We start from the raw sequence: 22,740 nt of genomic DNA on the forward strand, positions 1-22,740 counted from the left end.
ACTAATGCCTTTTTCTGCCTTGGGGCCCATGTCCATATTCCCTTTAGCCTGGGAGTTCCCAGAGGAGAGCCTCCTGCCCTTTATCATGGATGCTGGTGCCATCAAGGAGACAAGGTGGCATTGGATGAGTTTTAGGCTTGGCCTGTTGAGCATCTCTGTCCCTGGGCTCTGTGTTCAGGACACTCCCCCAGCAGAGTCAGGAACAAATTCATGGGTAGAGGAGGAGGCTGGCCCCATGGAGGCTGCGCAGGGCCCTTTGAAGAACAGCCATTAGATCGTGGCAGCTAACACTTGGCTCTGCCTACTCTGGAGCCTGAATCATTCCAAACACATGTGACCACCTGGCTCCCACTTTGTTTTCCAGTGGAACGTGACCGCACCCTGGGCCACCAGGAGCCCCACTGGAAGGAGTTCCGCTTTGATCTGACCCAGATCCCAGCAGGGGAGGCTGTCACAGCTGCAGAGTTCCGGATTTATAAGCTGCCCAGCACCCACCCCCTCAACACGACGCTCCACATCAGCATGTTCGAGGTGGTCCAGGAGCACTCCAACAGGTGCCTCCCTCAGCCCAGGCACCTCCCATCTCATGGGCTCCTGGTCAAGGCTCTGGCAGTGTGTCCTGCCCCACCTGGGGGGAAGGGGCATTTCCCAGAGAAAGAAAGGGGAGCTTCCTGGGAGAAGAGCCTCAGAGATGGGAAAGATGCTGGGCCAGACAGTTCCTGCCCTGCCATCCTGACTGTGGGCCCCTGGACGGGTCACTGAGCCACTGAGTCTCAGTTTCCCCACCTGCACAGTACCATGTTTTGAGTTGATTATTAGTGAAACAAGGCACAGACAGAGCTCAGAGCCAGGGCAGGACGGATATTCCAGTAGTGGTCCCCAGGTGGCACGAGACCCACAGAGGCAGCTGGACCGGCCCTCAGCCATCAGTTAATTGTTCTTTCGTGTCCACAGGGAGTCTGACTTGTTCTTTTTGGATCTTCAGACGCTTCAAGCTGGGGACGAGGGCTGGCTGGTGCTGGATGTCACAGCAGCCAGTGACCGCTGGTTGCTGAACCGTAACAAGGACCTGGGACTCCGTCTCTATGTGGAAACTGAGGATGGTGAGGCTCAGGGTCTGGGCTGGGTGAGCTCCCCTGGGACTCCAGGAAGCTGTGCCAGCTGAGGCCTCTAGAACGTCCAAAGTGGCCTCACTGGTTCCTGGGTGCCTGGTCTTTCTCTGCTGTGCCCACTCTGAAGACTCCAGTGGGTAGAGAGAGTGAGGTCCTGGACACAAGGATGCCCTCAGCCAGAGCCCTCTTCTGAGGAACATCTGGGGTGCTGAGAGTCAAGTGTCCTTCCCCAGGAAGGGGCAGTTCCTGTGCTCCAAGGACAGTAGTGGGAGGTGGCTTCATCCTCAGGCTGAGTGAGGGACTGTGGTTGGAATCCCAGCTGCATGAGTCAGTGACATCAGCAGGTTACTTACCTTCCCAAGACTCAGTTTCTTCATCGACAAAACGAGGTTCCCTCTCTCCTTCACGTACAGGAATTTGGGGAGCATGCCTTTATACCAGGCAGTGGATGGAAAGGCCAAGGGAGCACAAGATTGGTCTGTCTGAGGTCCAGTGAGAGGGCCACATGGAGGAGCAGAGGGCAGGAAGGAGACCTAGGAAGGAGACCGAGGGTGGGCAAGGGTCACTGTGAGCCGGGTAAACAGCTGGGCAAGGCGTTTGGGGTTTCTAGGGGTAGTTTAGCAGCAATGGGTGATAACAGGTTCGGACAAAGGTTTTTTTTTAAAGGAAGCTCTGAGATTCCCCGTTTAAGGAGGGGGAGCTTAACTCGCCACAGGTGTGGGTGCACTCACTGCAGGGTGTCAGCGGAAATAAACCATTGTGCGCGCCTGGCACCACTGAGAGCTGTGACAGGCGGCTATCACCATCAAACACCATCCCAGTCAGGTCACCCTGCAGTGCCTTAGCTCCTGAGTTTCAGGAAACTCTGTAGGGCTTGGGGTTTCGGTGGGGAGCAGGCGGGTAAGTAGGGATAGTGGTGGCGCCCCCACGTGGAGCGCGCCCCAGGCGGCGTCCGGGATGCGGTGCCCTCCCTGCAGTCAGAGGAACACTCTCCTGGTGCAGCCGACCTGTTCTGACCTCAGAGCCCCACTGACCGTGGCGGGGCTGCGGCTCCATGTCCCTGCCAGTCGCTTGGGCCAGCGCTGTCCCAGAGTTGCGCCCGCCGCTCCGCCACCAGCCCTCAGTCCCGCACCTAGTTCTACACGGATCGGAGGACAAGGTGAAGAACATCCGCAAAGAGGCGACCGTCGTGCTGGGGGCCGGGGGTGTTCGGGCTCTGTGGGAACCCGGAGAACTTGATGGCCGCGTTGCTGAGGACCGCCGAGAGGGACCTGAAGTGGTGAGCAGCAACGTGGGCGTGGACGACTTCGGCCTGGGCCTCTTCCTAGCCACCAAGCAGGACCGCAGCGTGGTCTGCTCCCACCTGGGCGAAAACACGCTGTGCGGGCAGAGGTAGCTGGAGGGCGAGCTGGACCTGGGGCTGACGCCGCAGGGCACCCTGGTCCAGCGCATCCAGCGGGATCCCCGCCTTCTGCACGCCCACCGGCTACAGCACGGCGCAGGAAGGCGGCGCGCCCATCAGGTACTACCCCAACGGCAGCCTGGCCATCCAGAGCCAGCCAAGACAGGTGAAAGAGTTCCGGGGCCAGCACTACCTCCAGGAGTACGCCGTGAGAGCAGACTTCGTCTTGGCGAAGGGGTGGACCTCGCGAGCAACGTGATCTTCAAGGAAAGCGCCAGGACTTTCAACGTGCCCATGTGCAACGCTGCGGATGTCGCGGTGGTGGAGGTGGAAGTAATCGTGGACGTGGGGACTTTTCTCCCAGAAGATCTCTGACCCACCATATATGTAGATCACGTGATAAAGGGGCCGAAATAAGAGAAAAAAACCCGAGCGTTTAGTCCCACGGAGCAAGGAAGATGGGAAAGCCCCGCTGGAAAACGACAAAGGATGCAAACGCTCTGCTCTTGAATCTGAGGACTGCACGTAAGCCAGTCTGGGCATCGGAGTCCCTCTCCTGGCCAGCAACTTCGTCAGCCCTGACATGACAGTTCATCTATCTGCACAGTGACAACGGAATCCTGGGCATGGGCCCATTTCCATGGAAAGATGAGGTGGATCTAGATGTCATCAACGCAGGCAAGCAGACTGTCACCGTGATCCCAGGGGGCTGTTTCTTTACCAGCGAAGACTCCTTTGCCATGATTCGCGGGGAACACATCAGCTGACCATACTGAGGTCCAAGCAGGTTTCCAAATACATCTACCTGGCTAACTGGATGATACCGCTAAAGAGGTGAAAAGAATGGGCGGGGCCATGGATTTGGTGTCCCGTGACAAGACCAACGTAGTGGTCACCATTGGAACACGACACCAAGGCAAAGACCCCCAAAATCGTGGGGAAATGCACATTGCCGCTATGGAGGAAGCATTCCATGGACCGCATCATCTCTGAGAAGGCTGCGTTTGATGTGCTTGGAAACAGGGGGCTGACGCTGGTGGAGCTTTGTGAAGGTTTCACTGAGATCGAGGTCAAGATCAGCACGGACAGCGCCATTGCCGTGTCCCTGAACCTCAAGCCCATGCTGCAGGTAGCAACAGGACGTAGAGGCGCCCCTACTGAGTGTGTGCTGGTGGGGGCTCGCCTCCCCGGGTTTACTGGGGAGGGAGACGGTAGCCGCCTGAGGGCGCTGCACAGCACTTGGCTCCCTGCAGAGGCTCCTCAGGCCTTCTGCTGCCAGATAGACTGTTCTCTCAAGAGCGATGTGACTTTCATTAAAAACAAAAGGAAACAGCTAAGCTCACTCGTGTGTCCTGCGAGTGCTGCAGAGCTCTCTGCCTCACGATACTCTCTCACACAGGATTTCATTCCAGTGCCTCCCTTTTCATTTTTTGAGACAAAACCTTGGAACATGCAGCCCTCCTCCCTCAGCATCCCAGTAGTGTGGATAACAGGCGTGTGCACCACACCCAGTTGTAAGGTGTCATTTTATTTACTTGAAAAACACACAAACCTAAGCGCGACTTTGTGAGCGGAAGTGATGTTGCCCTCATGAGAGCCTTTCCTTTAGCCCCTCCGACTTTTCCTCCAAGGTCCTGCATTCTGTTCCGAGTTTTGTTTCTTGCGTCCCCCCTCATCCATGCACACTCCTCCTGGTAGGACATGGATGTCTTTATAGGAGGAAGGCAGGGCTGACTCCAGGATAGGGGACCTGTGAGTGGGAGAGACTGAGATGGGGGCAGTGGGTGCTGGCAGTCTACCTGGAAGGAGCCTGTATAAATAAACAGTCCCCATGTTGCCAAAGGCTGCGGTTTATCACAGGGCGAGTTCTAGAAACCCCACCCATGGCCTGGGCAGGTTCTTGCCAGTTAAATTGCAGTGTCCCATGCGATCCACACAGATTCTGTCCTGGAGGCCCAAACTGACCTTGGGTGAAATAGTCCCTGAGAGCCCAACAGGGGCTCTGGATATGTCATCCTGAATGCATAGTCTCACAATCTAAAGTGAAAACAAATGTATAGATTTGTGTGTGTGTGTGTGTGTGTGTGTGTGTGTGTGTGTGTGAGAGAGAGAGAGAGAGAGAGAGAGAGAGAGCGCACACACATGCGTGCTATGAAGGTCTAGTCTGGAAGGCAGTGTGCACTTAGCGAATGAGAGAGAGAGAGACCGCACACACACACACACATACACACGTGCGTGGCAGTGTGCACTTAGCGAGTGCAGCTCCAGAGGCCTCACAGCCCAGAGACCTTGCTCCTAGCAGCAGTTCCAGCTGCAGCTGGTGTCATTTCTGAGGACCCCATTTGAACTGCACTCCAAGGAAGTGACAGATCCTGCATGTGATTGGGGTGGGAATAGCCTGGGGTGTGAGGGAAGTGGCAGGGACCACAGCCAGGTGGGGGTGGATGGCATATGCATGAGTGCACTGTGTGGTCCCTCCTGGTGCTTCTGGGGGACCTGATCTGCCCTGGGGGTCAGGAGAAGTCTCCAGCTGCAGTGCAGGGAAGGCAGGCTCATGGGAGAGCTGACCTAAGGGATGGAAGCAGGCCTGGGACACTCCTGGGATTCAACAGGCCCCTGAATTCTCCTTCATGTGGCTCCAGGGTCACTTCCACTCAGGCTGTGGTGGGGCAGAGGCTGCAGGAAGAGCAAGCTGGCATCAGAACAGAAAGAAGCCTTAGGGAGGAGATATGGGACAGAATTTGGCCTAGGACAGTTTGGTATGCCCAAGGGCTTAAGTGCTGCCAGGGGTCAGGATAGGCCAGGTGAGCTGCCAGCCCATCTGGCCCTAATGGGCGGGCTTAGACACGAGGTGAGGTTGGGGACTCATGGTGTTCCATACAGGTCCATGGGGGAAGGCCACAGTGTACCCCACAGCAAGAATAAAGGGGTGGCATACCCACCAGCACCTTCACATGCTCAGGTCAACAGCACAGCCCTTGGCCCCAGAGTCTCCTGAAGCCCCCACCTCTGCCTTTCCGGGATGGGGTTTGCCCAGCACTGGGCATCCTGCGGTCACTGCCAGGCCTGCCTGGGCCTTCTCTGCAGCCAGTGGGAGCCAGGGCCCTACCCAAGGATGGGGCAGATGAAGAGCAGAGATGGTGGGTAAGGGAGACTTTGTCCTGGGAAGAGGTGACCTCCCCCAGACCTGCCAGATGCAGAGCACTGAGAGATGACCAGTGTCAGTCCCCTTGCCCTGCTGTCCCTACTCCAGCCAGGCCTCTGCAGAGGGGGGAGCAGCTGCCTGCTTTGGCCCCTCTGGGCCTTAGTTTTTGTTCCTGTAAAGTACAAACCTTGGGTTGGCTGTATCCAAGGGCCCTCAATTCAGCTCACTTGGCTATGGGAGCCCCCAGAAGTCCCCAAACCCTACTAAGACCACCCTTAAGGGGCCTGTGCAGGTCTGCTGTGTAACTGTTTTCATGTGGCTTCTGATCTGTGCCTACAGACCACTTGAGACCCTTGAACACAGCCTGGAGCATGGACAGCCCTCCTGGTCATGGGGTAGCCAGGGCCCAGGGTTCCTGAGGAAGCTGAATCCTGCCCTAGGTCTGAGGCCACTGTCAGCCAGTCTGTGGGGACTACTCTAGTGCCCATGTGTGACTGTCGCCACCCTCCCTGCTCATTGTCACTCCACCTGTCCCTGTGGTGACCTCCCTTGGCTTTTCTTCTGCACCTGTGGCTCTGCCTCCACATAGCTGCTTCCCCACCATAACCCACATGCCCCTCAGGGCTTCTCTCTGGGCCAAGTGCATGCCCAGCACTTGCAGGTCACAGCCCTGGCCTCAACACATCTCGTCCACATTCCTGAGAAGGAGCCTCACAGGCCCAGTTCATTTGTTTGTGGCAGGTGATGTCATAGGTCAAAGGTTGATCTCTGAGTTTCCTCGAATGTCCAGTGGACACCTGGTCTGAGGCCTAGTAGCTGAAGGACTGACCTTGGGTGGGGCAGCCAGTGTACTTGACCTGTGGTGTGGAATGGAGAACCCAGTGGCTCCAGGTGGAATAAATAAGCCTGTTTGTACAATGTGCATATAAATGTATCGTGTGTGTGTGTGTGTGTGTGTGTTTCTATGCACACGTAATGAGTGTGTGTGGATGGATATGTGTGTGTTGGTGCTTAGACCCGGAGGTGAAATGGACTCATGTGAACTGAGCAATGGGAATGGGTGCTGTTTAAAATGAGCAGCTATCGCATTTCTGTGGCTCAGTGTGAGAAGCTTCATGAGGGTGCAGAGGGAAGAGGTCCCCATCATGCTCTTTATGCCGAAAGCCAGACAAGAACCTCAGGATGAGCTAATACCTAAGGAGATTAGGGTGGATCCGCTCAAAGAGGCTTTATCATTTGACAGGTTTGTAGTGGAGACGTATGTCAACAGCTGGGAGAAGGTTTACCTTAGAAAGCTGGAAAATAGACCTCTTTGCTGTGTTGACAACTGTGTGGAGTGTGCCTCATGAAAACAGCCAGGGAAAAGGACAGTGAGCGGTGGGAGTTGGGGAGAGGTTTTCTCTCAAGAGTTTCTCTACTGTGGTTATTACCCCTGCTCACAGTAAGAAAAAAAAGGAAGAAAGAAAGAAAGAAAAGAGAAAAGAGCAGAGGCCACGTGCAGGGCGTCCAGCACAGGGTGGTTCTGCTGGCACCTCCAGGGTGAACTGGCTTTTCATGGCAGCCTCAGCTGGTAGCACTGAGGGGGTGAAATCCCGTCTTTGAGGCTCCACTGGTCCTAGGGCTGAGGCACAGGTCTTGTAACCACCAGCCTGGCCCCGTGAACGTGAACTTGGGCCCTGCAATGAAGTTGACATGGCTGAGCCCTGGCTCTGGGTTTTGTTCTCTGGGACTTGGTCTCTGCCCTCCTGAGCCCAGTGCCTGGCACATGCACAGCAGGGAGCAGTGACTGCCCTGCTCTTGGGCTGCGCTGGGCAGAGTGAGCCGTGCTGTGTCCAGGTGGAGGCCGCCACGAGCAGGTGGTGTCACGAATCACACTTTGCATCGCAGAGCATGCGCGTGCAAGACAGCATACGGCCTCTGGTCCTGCCACCAAGGAGGGTGCTCTGGTTCTGAGTGTCACCAACAGTGGACTCTGGTCATCTGAGTGACCCTGGTGTCAATTCTGTCAAGTGTGAAACACAGGGACACCATAAAGTCAAGTGAGGCAACGAGTGGGAAAGACTTGCAAGCCTGGCAAATGCTTCACTGTCCATGTCACTGTCAGCTGGAGGCTGGGGTCTCTGAGGCCCCCCCAACCTGCCTCCCCAGGCATGCCCTCCAGGGACCTGGGGTGGACTTAGGACTCCGGTTTCAGGTGAGGAAACTGAGGCTTAGTGGGTCCCCTTGGGTTCTCAGCCTGCAGCTCCTGCTGAGGAGCAGAGTCTCTACTGGGTCCATGGTGGACCCCCTCCCATGAGTGACCCTCTCTCCTCTCTCTCAGGGCACAGTGTGGATCCTGGCCTGGCTGGCCTGCTGGGGCAACGGGCACCACGCTCCAGACAGCCTTTCATGGTCACCTTCTTCAGCACCAGCCCGAGTCCCATCCGTGCCCCTCGGGCAGTCAGGCCACTGAAGAGGAGGCAGCCGAAGAAGACCAATGAGCTGCCGTACCCCAACAAACTCCCAGGGATCTTTGGTGAGGGCCAGGCGGGGCCCGGGTCTGAGGCCTCCTTCATGGGCAGGACCTTGGCTGGTGTGGACTGAGCCCTGGGCTTGACTGTGGAACGAGTGTGGTGGGAGGTTGGGCTGGGGCGAGAGGTGCCTGCCCAGGGAAGCAGGAGAAGCGGCAGTGTCGAGGGTGCTGCTGGGAAGCTCCTTGGAGGAGGTCCCAGGCTGAAAGACAAGGAGGTGCAGCTGGACACGGGTCACTCTGTAGTGATGGGGAGCCCTTGAAGGCTGATGAGCTGGGTCATGGCACCAGCGGGGATCCAGGGATGAGCTCCGTGAGGCCCAGTGGTTTAGTTTCTTGTGGCTTCTTTATTTGCTAAATGTGCCCACCAGTGTGTCCCCCACCTTGGGAGCACCCCAGGGGACCTGCCCAGAGCAGGAACCCCAGAAAAGACCTTGCACCGTCTGTCCCTGCAGATGACGCTCACGGCTCCCACGGGCGGCAGGTGTGCGGTCGCCACGAGCTCTATGTCAGCTTCCAGGACCTCGGCTGGCTGGTAATTTCGGACTCTGCTCTCCTCACTGGCAGCCCCACCTGCAGACCCCAAGTGTCCCTTCAGGCAGGAGGGGACATCACGTGTGACTTTGGTTTCCTTTTCACGTAATTCTTTCCTCTGGATTTGCTAAGTTTCCTAAATGAGAAAGTTTTCACTTTTATAGTGAGAAAAATTTTTTGTTGAGGCTGGGGTGGGCAGAGGAGCATGTACTGCAGCTGTGGGGGGGGGCAGGCCAGGGAGGACAAAGCAGAGGGAGGGTGGCATGTGACAAGACAGAGCCTGAGGCCCAATCCTGTGTACTGAGTGTCGCCAGATGGATTCAAGCCTCAGGTGGAGACTGCCAGGGGTCCCGAGGGTGGGGCTGGGTCCTGAGGCTTAGGGACTGTAAGGGGCAGCCCTGGGTGGTCCTATGGTAGGTGCTGGGATGAGGGGCTGGTCAGGGGGCACGGGGATGGGCTCACCTTCTCCCATTCCCCCCAGGACTGGGTCATCGCCCCCCGAGGCTACTCGGCCTATTACTGTGAGGGAGAGTGCTCCTTCCCGCTGGACTCCTGCATGAACGCCACCAACCATGCCATCCTGCAATCCCTGGTCAGTGCCACGGTCCTGGTCAGGGGTGGGGGACAGGGGGCTCATCAGCCAGGAGGGTGGTGCAAGCAGCTGCTGACAGGAGCTTCACCTGCAGGGACTCCGTCACAGGTCCAGGCTCTCACATAGCCACAGCCTGCAGGGAGACTCACGGGCACCCGAGCACGCGCAGGCTAGTCAGCATGCACCCAGACACACTCTGTGCCCTGCGTGTGCGTGTGTGGCACCCAGACAGACCTGTGTGTGGCTGCCCAGCCTGGTGCAGGCTCCACTCCTCTGAGTCCTGTGAACCCTGGTGGGTCTAGCTTCCCTGACACAGGTGCACACGTGTGCGTGACCTGGGCGTGGGCACCCCCTGCCTGGTGGGGCCCCTGGCCAGGTGTGTCTCTGCACTTGTGGGCGTGGCTCCCCTGGGGCCCCTCCCGGCTCTTTTCTGGCCATTTGGGTTTTCTCAGGTCTTGGGCTCGCGGTGCCTCAGGGACTGGGCACCTTCTGGTCATGGAAGAAGGTTCTCCCATAAGCGTAGTTGCTGTTGCTTATCGCCAGTGTGATGTGTGTGTTGACTCTGGTGACTGCAACTTTTGCCTAGATGCTGGTCCCAGAATCCCCTGAACTGTTTTCCTAGTAGGAGGTTGTTCAGAGGTGACGCCTTAGAGAGTAATGAACTTGATGGTGCCTCCTTGAGCTTCCTATTGCATGGGGCAGTGGTTCTGCAGGACTTGTCCCCTGCCCACGTCCTCAGCCTCTGCCTCTGCAGGCCCACAGTGGCTCAGCAAACGTGAGCACCCTGGGAGGCTGTGGAGAGCACAGATGCAAACCAGCGACAAAGGAGATGTGTTCTAGGGAGACAGGGATCGCTGGGCTTTGGGTGGAGGGAGCCTAGACTGGGCCACTCTGCACTGGGGCAGTAGCCCTGTCAGGAGCTGGAGGAAGAGGGGCCTGAGATGGAGCTGGGTGGGTTCAGGGCCAGCAGGAAGCAGGGGCTGGAGGGCAGGGAGGGCAGGGAGGGCGAGGGTGGTGGAGTTGGGCTGACAGGGCCACTGAGGCAGGCTCGGGCTCCCTGTGAGGAGAGCAGGTTTTATTCCAAGTAAATAACAATTCAGGAGTTTAGCAAAGCAGAGCTGGAGTCCTGGGTAGAAATCTTTCTGTGGTGGCAGTGTCGGGGTGGCCCAGGGGAGTGGGAGGTGGAAGTGGCCGGGAGAGGAATGAGGGGCTATCTTGTCCTCTGATGGGAGGTGAGGGCACCTTGGTCATGGGAGGGGGTTCCCAAGCAGCATGAATGGTGGGGGCTGAGTGCCCTCCCCACTTAGGAGCAGGGGGAGGGAGGCGGGAGGCAGGTGGGGCTGAGCAACTGGGTGGATGAGGCTCCATTCAGAGTTCCCAGGACCAGGATGAGAGGCTGGACATGGGCAGAGTTGTTGTCAGGGTCCGGGGAAATGAGTGGCCCTGCTGAGGCCCCTTCCACCCACAAGGTCGAATGTGCAGGTGAATCACACTCCTGCAGTTGTACACAGAGGTCCAAGGGGACGTTCAGAATAGAGATGCCACATGTGGAGGGTCTGAAAGTGGTGAGAACAGCTGAGACCCCTGCAGCAGTGCAGGAGAGATGGCCAGGACAAGGTGGGGCTCCCAGGGCCTGGGCAGGAGAAGGAGCCACGGGGGTCTGTGGGAGGCCGGGATATAGCAGGTGAGCAAGCCTCACTGAGGGCCAAGAGAAGGGGGTCCCCCCAGGCCCATCCACGGGGCCACTGTCCACACAGCAGCCAGCAGAATCTTCCTACAACCAACCTGCCCACATCATTCTCAGCCAAGAGACTTCAGGGGCTTCCCATTCTTCCCAGAGGAAGTCTGAGCCCTTGGCCTGGGACACAGGCCCCTCATCAGCCCCCTGTCCCCCTGTGCAACATCCCCCAGCCACATGTCCTTCCCATTCTCAGCTGGCCACCAGGACTCTGGTAACTTTTGTTACCAGGCCACCCTCACATTTTTGCAGAGGACAGACGAGGTAGGTCACCGAAGATAGCAGGAAACAGTTTTATTTGGCTGCAGCCAGGTTCAGAGGGCACAGCTTTTGCTGTAATCAATCAATCCCCTGAACCCCGAGTTCAGGGAGTTTCAGGACTTTAAACCCAGCATGTAAGGGGAGGGGCTCAGGAGTTCACGGTCTGCAGAAGTTCACATAAAAGCAGCTTTTTCTTCCACTGTTCTGGGCAGGTTAACCCTTCAAGGACAACACCTGAGGAGGGGAGAGCTTCTTCTCCCCTTTCTGTCCTCCCCCTGCCAGCTGTTACCATGGAGCCCAGTTGGTAACTTCTTCTCTTACTTTTGAAATGTAAACATTTTTGTGAAGCTCCGGCCCAAGGCCAAAAGCCTAGTTAAAAGAATCTGTTTTTCTTAACACACTCTGCATTTGCAGACACACTTCTACAAACTACTATACTGGACAAATGGTTGTGAAAAACTTTACTTACACTCCACAAATGGGGTGTTCAGCACCTGGAGTACTGATCTCTTCCAGGCCCAAGGTCAAGTAAGACAGAACAACAGATAATAGGAAGTTTAACTACATTCAACTCTTTTATAGAGAATCTACCCTCTCCCCATCCATTTCCCATGAGATTATGAGAACAGGGAGAATCCTGGCTCCACTTGACTCCTGTACAGACACAGCGTATTGAGAATGAGAAAAGTATGTTTCTCTGCGTTCTTCAGAGAATATTGTGGTCTCTAGATATATAATTTGTCCTCAAGGATACATAGTCTCTGAGTTCCAGCACTTCTTCCATGTAGTGTGTGGCTCAAAAATGAATTGATCCAGGTGCAATGACACACACCTTAATCCCAGTGATGGGAGGCTGAGGCAGGAGGATGGGTCTCAAGTTTAAGGCCAGCTTGGGCAATTTAGCCAAAATCCTGCTCCAAAATAAAAAGTAAAAAGAGGGCTGGGGATATAGTTCAATTGGTAGAGTGCTCGCCTTGCATGCACAAGGCCTGGGTTAAATCCTCAGCACTATTAAAAAAAAATAATAAAATAAAATAAAAAGAGCTGGGGATGCTCAATTTAGAGTACCCCAGAGTTCAATTTCCTATACAAAATAATAATAATAATAATGAAGAATTGAATGGATGACACCTTACGCTCCACAAATCATGTCTGTGGGTGCTGATGGATTAAAGGGCTTCACCCTTTGTGTTACTCCTGGTGAAGCTCGGGGCTCAGGGAAGGAGCAAGGAGCACCAGCATCCTGTGCTGCTGACTTCCCTCCCATGTCCCAGATCAGGGAAGGTCCTTTGGGGTTCTAGCCACTTAGGGACCCTTGGACTGCACAGAAGGCTGGTATCTCCTGGGTCCTCCCATGGCCTGTAGATGGAAAGTTGGGATCAGCAGCCTCCGGGTTCCAGACCAGCTGCATATCCCTCCAGAGGCTTCTGGCCCTTACGCTAGCACAGTGTCTGGTGACAGTCCTCCCTAGCAGATTGGCTCCGAATTAGGGCCAGGAGAAGGGAGCCAGGGCAGCATCACACAGTTTCGTCCAGGTCCTGGTCAGCAGCACTGTGAGGCCTTGGAGCAGCCAAACACACAGGAGGGAAGCAGGTTCCTTTGCTCTCTGGCTCCCCTCGAAGGTGGCGGTGCTGTCTCCCAGGACCCTTGTGTGTGAGTCCTGTGAGGGATCCAGGATAAATGGCAGCTCATCCTGGAAACCGCTGGCTCCTTCAGCTCTTTGGGGAGGGCAAAGGCTGCTTTAGTGGGGGTGAGGGATCTGGCACCTGGTTCCAGTCCTGCTTCACTCAGGCCTCAGGTCATCCTTGGCAGAGACCATTCCTTGCCTTGGCCGCTGTTGTTGAGTGGGGAGCACACCCAGGCTCTAGGTCTCATCCACTGGTTCCATGAACGCTCCACACACTCCAGCTGTGTAGGGACAGACCTGTGCACAGCTAATGACGTTCCCCATGGGGATAGAGTAGAAGTGTAAAGCGTGGGGAAGCAGAGGCTGCAGATGCGCCCCAGCACATGTTGCCCACGTGTAGAGGCAGCAGGTGTGGCAGGGGTGGGCAGGGGACCCAGAGAGCTGAGGAACAGGTGTGCAGGGCCTGGACAGCAGTGCCAGGTGTCCAGCTGTGTCCAGGGCGGTGAGCAGGGCAGATGTGCCTGGTGGAAACTGCCTGCCTGCAGATGGAGAGTGGTCTCGGATGGGGCTGGGGGCTGAGACCTGTAGGACAGGCCAGTGCAGGCAGCAGAGGGTGGCTTGGGTGGGTTCTAGGAGGAGGCTGCTAAGCTCATAATCCCACCCCGTGTCTCCTCCCTGGCCAGGTGCATTTGATGAAGCCAGACGCAGTCCCCAAGGCATGCTGTGCACCCACCAAACTGAGCGCCACCTCTGTGCTCTACTATGACAGCAGCAACAATGTCATCCTGCGCAAGCACCGCAACATGGTGGTCAAGGCCTGCGGCTGCCACTGAGGCCCTCCACTTGCACTGCTGCTGCTGTCCCTCCCCATCTGGATCAGGCTCCTCTCCAGATGCAGGGGACCCTCATAAGCACTCAGAGCTCACTGTAGTGGGGACCCCTCCTTCCACTGCTCCCTCCTGCCAAGCTTCTTGTCTTTTCCAGGCTCTTCCACGCCCTTCTCCTGGGGTCTGCGGCACTGAACCCCCAACATCACCATCAAAGGGCCAAATGCACATAGCAGCCTCGGAGCTGTGCCTCCTTGATTTGGGGGCCTGTGCTGAAGTCCTGTCAGAGGACCTGTCCATGGCATCGCTGGCCCAGGCTGTGGCCAACCCTGGATGGTCTAAGGAGCCTACAACTGCCTGAATGGGGCTCTGTACCATTTTCCCCAGGGTCCGAGATGGGCAGAAGGGTTCTGCCCCTTCCCAGGTCTACCACTTGGGCATTTGTGGAGCATAACTGGGCATGTACATGTCCTGAGTTCAGTGTATTATTGGGTTCCACTGACTTGGCCCTTGGGCACTGTTGGCTTATTAGAAAAAGAACAAGCTGACTGGGCCTCAAGACTTAAGGTGAGGCGGGTGGGGACATTTTTTTGCTTGTGATTTCCCCTTTCCTGGGCCTGCGCTGGGGAAGAGGCCTGACTCCCATTGAAGGAAAGAACCTTGGAGCATTCTGGTTCTCACAGTCATCTCCGCCAGGATGATCTATTTGGGGCTGGGCACTGAGACGTTGACCTCTCAGCAGAAACAAGGACATGGCTGCAATGGTGTTCCTTTTCCTGTGGCCACCATCTGTGACCACTCTGTATACTTCTCCCTTTGCACCTGGACAGGCCCTCTGCACCCTCAGCACAGAACACAAGTGGCTACTGAGAGCTGCTCAGTTGGAATGAACTCAGCTCCCCACTGAGGAGCAATCCACTCCACCTGGGCCATGGCGAAGGGCAGACTGACCAGGCACGGAACAAGGGCGAGGACTGTCAGTGTTTGCTTATGCCTGGGAATTAAGAAGCAGCTGGTCATCACAGTTGGCATCACCCTGGATGCCCAGCAGCCCTGTCCTGTTTCTGGGACCTGTGAGTCAAAGAAAAGGCCCCTGTCCCAGGGGAGTGACAGGTGGTAATTAGGCTGCATTGGGTGGGGAGGTTTGTCTCAGCTTCCACTGTTCCCGGAAACCACTGTTCTTCTTGGAGCAGCCACTTGGAGTTGGAGTGTTTATTTGATTTTGAACTTGCTAAGCCTGTAATTTACCTACCAGAACAGACAGAGTCCAGATGCCTGAACTGTCATTAAAAGCAGACCCTGGGCCCACCCCCATCTGCAGCACACCCTGTAGAAGTGGATCCACCCACATGCCCAGGGATGCACATCTCTGGAGTCTACACTCTGCACCTCCGAGAACAGACCTCAGGGAGGGCAGCAGCAGTGGAAAGTTTGGGTCCATGCTGTGGGACAGCAGCCCTTTTAGCTGGACCAGAGGACATCCTTGTGTGAGTACAGAGGAAGAGACCCTCCCATATACAGCAAAGGGTAGGTCCAGACTGTCTGGAAGATGGTGAATTCCCCATGAATGTAAGCTTCAAACAAAGGCCTGCAGGGATTAGACAAAGCACCAGCCTGAATGTTCAGCAGACTGACTTGCTTAGTGTCGAAGCAAATCCCCTTTCTCATTCTTGCTTCATTCTTTCATCTATGACATGAGAGCATAGTTTTGGGGTTAGTCAGGTTTCTGTTACTGTAACAAAATACTGAAGACAATCAATTTTTAAAAAAAGGAAAGTTTTAAGTGGGCATGGTGGTTTCCTGTAGTTCTAGCTACTCATAGGAGGCTGAATCAGGAGGATCTCTTAAGCCCACAAGTTCAAGATCAGCCTGGGCAATAGAGACAGGCCTTATCTGAAACAAAACAGAACAAAACAAAAAAAGAAAAAGAAAAAAGAAAGAAAAGGAAAAAGCCCCCCCAAGAATTTGGTTCATGGTTTAGAAGTTTCAGCCTCTGGTTGGTTGACCCCATTATTTCTGGGCCTGTAGTGAGGCAGCCCATCATGCTGTGGAGTGTGGGGTACAGCAAAGTTGTTAGCTTATGGCATCTGGGAAGCTGCAGAGGGAGAGAAAGAGGAAGAGGAAAGGCTTGGGTCTCACTATCTTTCCCAGAGCAAACCTCAATGAACCCGAGACCTCCTATTAAGGCCCACCCCTTAAAGCTCCCCACATCAATAGAAGCAAGCCAGGGACTAAACTTTTAATACATGTGCCTTTGAGGGACATCTAGGTAAAACTATGGTGCAACACTCATTCCCAAAGCTCTTCCAGTCTGAGAATCTCTCTGCCATCCTCCCTCTCCCTCCCCCAAAACCTAAGGGCCCAGCCACAGGATTCAGGACTTTACCTGACAGCTCTCTCCTCCCAACATCAGGGTAGTGGAGGCTTGGGAACTATTTGACAAACATCAGTGTTTGGTCTCTCCAAAGCCCAGCACATGACTTGACCTGGTCTGGGGGCCCAGGATGGGGTGACAGGAATGTTCTGAAGATGCAGACTCTGCCTTTCCCCCCAGGTGTGGGAGCAGGAATGTAAGGACCATGACATGACTCACTCTTCCTGCAGCAAAGCAGAGTGTGGTTGTCCTAATGGCCAGAATGCTGGTGCCTTTAGCCATCCAGGCAGCCACCAGGTGTCATCAAATAGACAAGGTCTTGGAGAAGGAAGAACACAGTAGGCACATAGCCCATGAGGGGGTGGTCTTATTGTCCGGGCCACTTGGCTCTCTGGTTGTCTCTGGCTGCCCCGGCTATGTTCATGGCTACATGTCACAAGCAAAAATAAGGTGGCCAACCCAGGGCCCAGGAGCAGAGATCCCCACAGACACCTTCACAAGTGCAGTGTGGCCCTGCTGCCAGCTGAGCATGTGAAGTCCTGTGTTTTTGTGGCTTTCTGTAGGAAAGTGGGTAACGTGCTTTAGAGAAATTCCCCACAATTTTGCAGGAAAGGAGGTGGTGGACAGGAGAAGGCGGGGTTTTAGAGTCAAACAGTCCAGTCCTGGCTCTGGCTCTTGTGACCCAAGCTCATCACAAGCCCTCTGTGCCTGCTCCTTGCTCTGTCGAGGGGTGCTGGCCTGGCTCTGCCCTTGCAAGGCCTCCGGAGGGTCAGATGTGCCCATAGAGCACTTAGCACAGTATCTCATTTTAAATGACCTTCCCTGTGGGCCTCCCTGGCCAGTGTTCCCAGGAACACCCTCTCCTTCTGGGATGGGCCCCAGAGGTGCTGCTGGATTTACCTCAAAAATCCACTCTCTCTTTTCCCCTCTGCACTCTCACCTTCCTGGGAGAGCACAGGGACAGGACAGCACTGGGGTCTCTCCTGATGAAGGGCAGGCGTGGCCCACCCGTGCCTTGCTGGTGAGTGTGGTACCCCCCGTATCCTCACAGGAAGCCGAGGGGGACTTTCCATCAAAGGTTTCTCTTCTTACTGGGAAGCCTTGAGCAAGCATTTGGCCCCTTTTTAAAAAATATTATTTTTAATTTTTTTCTCACTTAGGAAAACATGACACGAGTGCCAGGGAAATTTTTGAAAATAACAGAAAACAGATGCCAGTCCCCCATCACCCCACACACAATGAGCTGCTGTGAGCCCGCCCCGGCCTTCTTGGCACACTGGTCTTTACATGGGATGTATGGATTACTACAGAGTTAGGTCCACACTCTTGCACTTTGGTGATCTGATGTATTCATTTTATGATGTATTTTGAAATCTTCTATTATTAAATATTTTTTGAAAGTATCATTTTCAGGAGCAGTCAGTGCCCGGGGTTCGCCTTTTCTCCCTCACATAACAAGCGCCTCAGCGAGCAGCAGGCAGCCCGGGCTCAGGCAGCCTGGGCATGAGTCTGGCTGCCAGCCCAGAAGCCCTGGATCGGGAGCTTTTCCCCTCTCTCTGTGTAACACCTGGCACAAGCAGGGGCTGGGTGACCGCAGCAGGGGCAGGCACCTCACCTCTGAGGTTCAGGAGACCTCAATGCTCCACTCGATGGCTCCACCCAATGGCTCCACTCCTACTGGCCTCTGTCCAGTCTCTTGCTCTCACTGTCCCAGGATTATCAGGGAGGTGCAGTGATAAGGTCTTCCTGTACCTCCTCCCACAGATCCCCCCTATTTCATAGCTCTGTGTGAACAATCCTCCCTCCTAGAGCCTTGGGCTAGCTGGCCACCTCGCTGCACGTCACCTTGAAACCAGCCATGCCAACGTACTTTGCACCTGTCATCCTCTTCTGTCACAACCCCCAAGTAGCTGGCACTATCGTGGCCTCACTGCTGCCCATCCTGGCCACCATGACTGACCCTCAGTGGGAGGAACCCCTATTTTTAGGAGAGAGATCCCTTCTGGGATCCCAGCTAAGGGAGCTGGCCCAAGCCATCTGGAGTGAAGAACCCCTTGATGGTCCAGGGTGCCCAAGGCAGGGTTGGCAGGGGTGATGGTCATGGAACTGGGGCAGCAGGCTCTCCCCTCCACCCCAGCTTATCCCAATCTCAACCCCCAAAATAGAGCACAGCCTGAGAGAACCAGCCCACCCAGCGTGTCTCAGTGTTGAGACTGGATCCAGGGAGGTGGCACGAGAGCAGGAGGTTTCTGATGACTGACGGGGTTCAGTCTCGGCACAGGAACAAAGCCATGAGGTGGCCTAGCTGGTCCAGAGCTGGAGTAGGGAGCAAGGCCAGCCCACACAGGCTGCAGAACAAGGCACCAGAGTGCAAGATGGCGGGGGTGGAGGCAGGGGAAGCAGCTCTGGCTTGTGTCTTGTGTCTCCCAGCACTGAGCACAGGGCCTGGCCAAAGTAGGGCCCTGGATGCCACACGGGAATCCAGTTCTGCTCATTGGTTCAGTGGGAAATGATGGGAGGACGGGTTAGCAAGGCTGGTCACAGTTAGACACTCAACCAGTTGTGTGTGAGTAGGAGCAGCCCCACTCACCTGCCTGGTAGCAGGAGGCAGAAAGCAGAGGCGCTGTAGGCAGTTCTACTGCTCTGAGCTGGGCCCAAAAGGGCATCTGTCCAGGGGCTGGGCCTCATGGGGAGGGCAGCAGCAGGCAAGATGCTGTGGCTTGTCCCTGAGCAACCTCTGCAAACACCTGGGGCCCAACTGGAGGCAGCAATACAAGAATCCATTTATTTTACCAAAGAAACCATCCAGCAGCCACAGGTCGGCCCAGGACAGGCCCTGGCAGCATAAGCCTGAGAAGCCAGTGGCCACGCAGCTGTGGATGGTGGGGAGGGTCACACCTGCACCTGCTTGCTCCAAGGACCACAGCCATGCTGGGAACCAGTCGAGAGGCACCCAACCAGGCCATGAGGGAGCTGCTCCAAGGAATGGCTGGGGTCACAAACACCATCTGCTTCATGCAGGACACCCTCAGTGCTGGCACCCCCGAGGCCAGCAGCTCCTTCCTGGACACACAGGCAAGAGCACAGCAGGGAGGGGAGAGCACTGCCTCACATGTACTCCCCACAGTCGGCGATGATCACCTTCTGCTTTGGCTTCCCATCCTTGCTGCCCTGGGCCTTTGTGGACAGAACAGGAAAGGAGGACTAGTCAGGGGGTGAGGGAGGAGACTGAAGAGGGACTTGGGTGCCCCCCTTGGTACCTGAGCTTACTCCTTCCTGGCCCTCCACAGGTTATACCCCAAGGGTCAGGGGGTTTGGGGGCCCTTCCTGGCCACCTACCTCAATTTGCCGCAAGACATCCAGACCTTCAGTAATCTCCCCGAACACTACGTGCTTGCCATCCAGCCAATCTGTCTTGTCACAGGTCAGAAAGAACTGGGAGCCGTTGGTGTTTGGGCCAGAGTTGGCCATGGAGAGCAGGCCTGGGGGAGTGTTAGGGTTTGGATGTGAGGTGTCCCCCAAAAGCTCACACGTGAGACAATGCAAGAGGTTTGGAGGATAAATTATTGGGTTATAGGCTCAATCTAATCAGGGAATTAATCCCTGGTGGAATTCACTGAGTGGTAACTGGAGGCAGGTGGGGTGTGGCTGGAGGAAGGGGTTCATTGGGGGCGTGGCTTGGGGGGTATATATTTGTATCTGGAGAGTGGCGTCTCTCTTTCTGCTTCCTGATCACCACGTGAGCTGCTTCCCTCCACCACACTCTTTCGTCATGATGTCCTGCCTCACCTTGAACCCTGAGGAATAGAGTCAGATGTCCATGGACGAGATCTCTAAAACCGTAAGCCCCTAAATAAACTTTTCCTCCCCATACAATTGTGCTGGTTGGGTCCTTTAGTCACAGTAGTGAAATAATTGACTAAAACAGGGAGAGAGGGATGTCAACTCCCTGTACCTTGCCCCAGCCCCGAACACTGTGCACACTGTGGACAGCCCTCTGCAGGTGGCCCAGGCTCTGGGAACACAGACCCCACACACGTGGCCCTGTTGTCTTTAATAAAGACTGATTTTTTTAAAAATGAAGCTGATTAAAAGGAATAATCTGAGCTGGGTGCAGTGGCGCACGCCTATAATCCCATTGGCTCAGGAGGCTGAGGCAGGGGATGTGGCTAGGGATGTGGCTCAGTGGTCAAGTGCCCCTGAGTTCAGTCCCTGGTACTCCCCCAAAAAAGAACAATCTGATGGTTCGAAAGGCTATTTTAGAGAGGACAGGCAGTAGACCCTCAGGTCAGGATGATGGGTGTGGCACTTGAAGGAAATGAAGGACACTGGAGGAATACACTCCTGGAGAGGAAAGGGCATGTGTGAAGGCCCCGAGGCAGAAGTGAGTCTGGTGTGACTGCCACTTGGAGGCAAAGGTTGAGGAGCACCACATCCTCTGAGCACAGAGGTACCAGGACTCACTTGGGTCGGATCAGCCCTTCAGGACTGGATCCTGCGCTCAGTGAAGCCATAGGAAGGTTGTCAACAGAACAATGAGGTGATGAGATTGATGTTTTAAAAGTATCACTCTGGGCCAGATGTGGTGGTGCCTGCCTATAATCCAAAGACTCAGGAAGATAAGGCAGGAGGATCAGAAGTTGGAGTCCAGCCTTTACAATGTAGTAAAATCTTGTCACAAAATAAAAAGGGCTGGGAATGAGCTTAGTGGTAGAGTGCATGCCTATCATGTGTGAGACGCCCTGAGTTCCATCCCCAGGACAGAAACAAACAACTCTATTACTCCAACTGCCCTGCAAAGACTTCGCTATGAGGGGGAAGAGGGAGAACAGCTAGGAGGACTCTGGTGGTAGTGATGGAGCAGGGAGGAGCATCTGGGGGAAGAGCAGCTGGGCCAGGAAATGACTTGAAGACAGAAGGTTGGGACATATGTGTGATGCAGGAGAGGAGTTGAGATGAGCCCTAAGTTTCTGACCAGGCAGCCAAGTGGACATTGGCATCATTTACTGAAACAGGGACTGTGAGAAGAACAGGAGTTGTTTTGGACCTGTGACGTTGAGAGATTGTAGGATATCCAGTGGAGACCTGGCAGGCAGCTGGACAAGAATCTGTGGGGGTGATCAGCCTCGAGAAGCAAATTTGCACAAAATTACAGAGCATTCAGTACAAGCCCAGGCGCTGAATGTGATTGATTGCCCAGATTGCTCAATGGGGTAATACTGTCCCCTAGGGGCCATTTGGAAACTGCAGGGTATTTTGTGGTGGTGAATCCAGTGAAGAGAAACCAAGGTTGAGCTCCAGGTCCATCCAACAATTTAGAAGGTGGAAATAAGAAAGGAGAAGAGAGGTGTCACACACATGTAATCCCAGTAACTTGGGAGACTGAGGTAGGGGGATCGCAAGTTCAAGACTAGCCTCAGCAATTTAATGAGGCCCTAAGCAACTTTTTGAGACCATCTCAAAATTAAAAAAGAAAAAGAAAGGAAAAAGAAAACAAGAAAAGGAGTGGAAAACCACAAAGGAGGGAGGTGCTCTGCCAGCTGCTGGGAGGAGGGGTGCAAGGAGAGGGGACTGATGGCATCACATGAGCTCAGAGTGGAAAGGGGCTGAGTCTTAACTGCTGGTGAGCTGGAGGCTGTTGGGAAGTGGGCTGAAGGAAGAAACAGCCAGTGGATTTTTTTTTTTTTTAATACCAGGGATTGAACCCCAGGGGTGCTAAATCACTAAGCCACATCTCCAGTCCTTTTTATTTTTTTATTTTGAGACACAGTCTCACTAAGATGATTAGGGCCTTCTACATGACTGAGGCTGGCTTTGAATCTACAATCCTCCTGCCTCAGCCTCCTGAGCTGCTGGGATGAGCCAGTGGCTCTTTTAGGTTTTGGCAGGCATGGTTGTGCACCCCTATAATCCCAACTACTTGGGAGGCTGGGGCAAGAAGATCACAAGTAAAAGGCCAATCTTAGAAACTGTCTCAAGATGAAAAAACACAAAGGGGGCTCAGGGTCAGAACACTCACTTAGTATGCTTGAGACCCTCAGTTTGATCCACCATCCCACACACACACCAATAAATAAATAAATAAATGAATAAGCTTTGCTGAAAAGGGACAAATAAATTGGGGTGGCGGCTGGAGGGAGCTCATGGGACATGAGACTGAGGGACAATTGTTTCATTTTTTCAAAGGCTTGCAATGCGACAGCATGCTGAGGGATGGGAGTGAGTAGAAGGGGAAACAGAGGCGTTGAGGGGGCAGGATCCTAGTGGAAGGGCTAGCCTCAAGAAAAGCCGACAAAGTTCACTGTCCCAGGAAGGCAGGCAGGTCAGGGTGTGAGAAGACATGGGCTGGGGAGTAGATCTCACTGTGGGAAGACAAGTTTGGCTCTTCTGTGGGGCACAAGGCTGAGGCAGGAGGATCGCAAGTTTGAGGCTAGCCCGAGCAACTTAGCAAGACTCTGAATCAAAAAACAAAACAGGCTGGAATGTAGCTCAGTGGTAAAGCCCTTGGGTTTAATCCCAGCACACACAAAAAAATAAAGTCAGTCTCTTCCGGTTGTTTTTATAAATAAGAAGCAAGACCATGCGCTGAGAGAAGAGTATATAAAGGGCTGAGGAGCAG

At 54.8% G+C, this 22,740-nt stretch overlaps 1 protein-coding gene, 1 long non-coding RNA gene and 1 pseudogene across 2 annotated transcripts in view; 2 read left to right on the forward strand and 1 right to left on the reverse strand.

The window, feature by feature from the left end:
* Positions 1-17,524, forward strand: part of LOC120890728 (bone morphogenetic protein 8A) — a 33,841-nt gene extending 16,317 nt beyond the window's left edge. The window contains exons 2-7 of the mRNA XM_078025979.1: positions 365-554; positions 955-1,103; positions 7,980-8,174; positions 8,624-8,703; positions 9,184-9,294; positions 13,604-17,524. Of these exons, the coding sequence (XP_077882105.1) occupies positions 365-554; positions 955-1,103; positions 7,980-8,174; positions 8,624-8,703; positions 9,184-9,294; positions 13,604-13,753 (875 nt within the window). The 3' untranslated portion in view covers positions 13,754-17,524. The remainder of the gene's footprint in view (positions 1-364; positions 555-954; positions 1,104-7,979; positions 8,175-8,623; positions 8,704-9,183; positions 9,295-13,603) is intronic.
* LOC120890727 (succinyl-CoA:3-ketoacid coenzyme A transferase 2, mitochondrial-like) lies at positions 1,128-4,269 on the forward strand (annotated as a pseudogene).
* A 1,368-nt stretch (positions 17,525-18,892) lies between the features above and the next one.
* On the reverse strand, positions 18,893-19,976 carry LOC144367705 (uncharacterized). Its single transcript, XR_013427229.1, has 2 exons — positions 19,461-19,976; positions 18,893-19,298 (listed from the first exon to the last, which is right to left on the reverse strand). It is a non-coding gene; the product is annotated as an uncharacterized LOC144367705 (long non-coding RNA).
* Positions 19,977-22,740: the final 2,764 nt, after the last annotated feature.

The sequence above is a fragment of the Ictidomys tridecemlineatus genome, chromosome 11 (genome assembly GCF_052094955.1).
Source record: "Ictidomys tridecemlineatus isolate mIctTri1 chromosome 11, mIctTri1.hap1, whole genome shotgun sequence".
NCBI lineage: Eukaryota > Metazoa > Chordata > Mammalia > Rodentia > Sciuridae > Ictidomys > Ictidomys tridecemlineatus.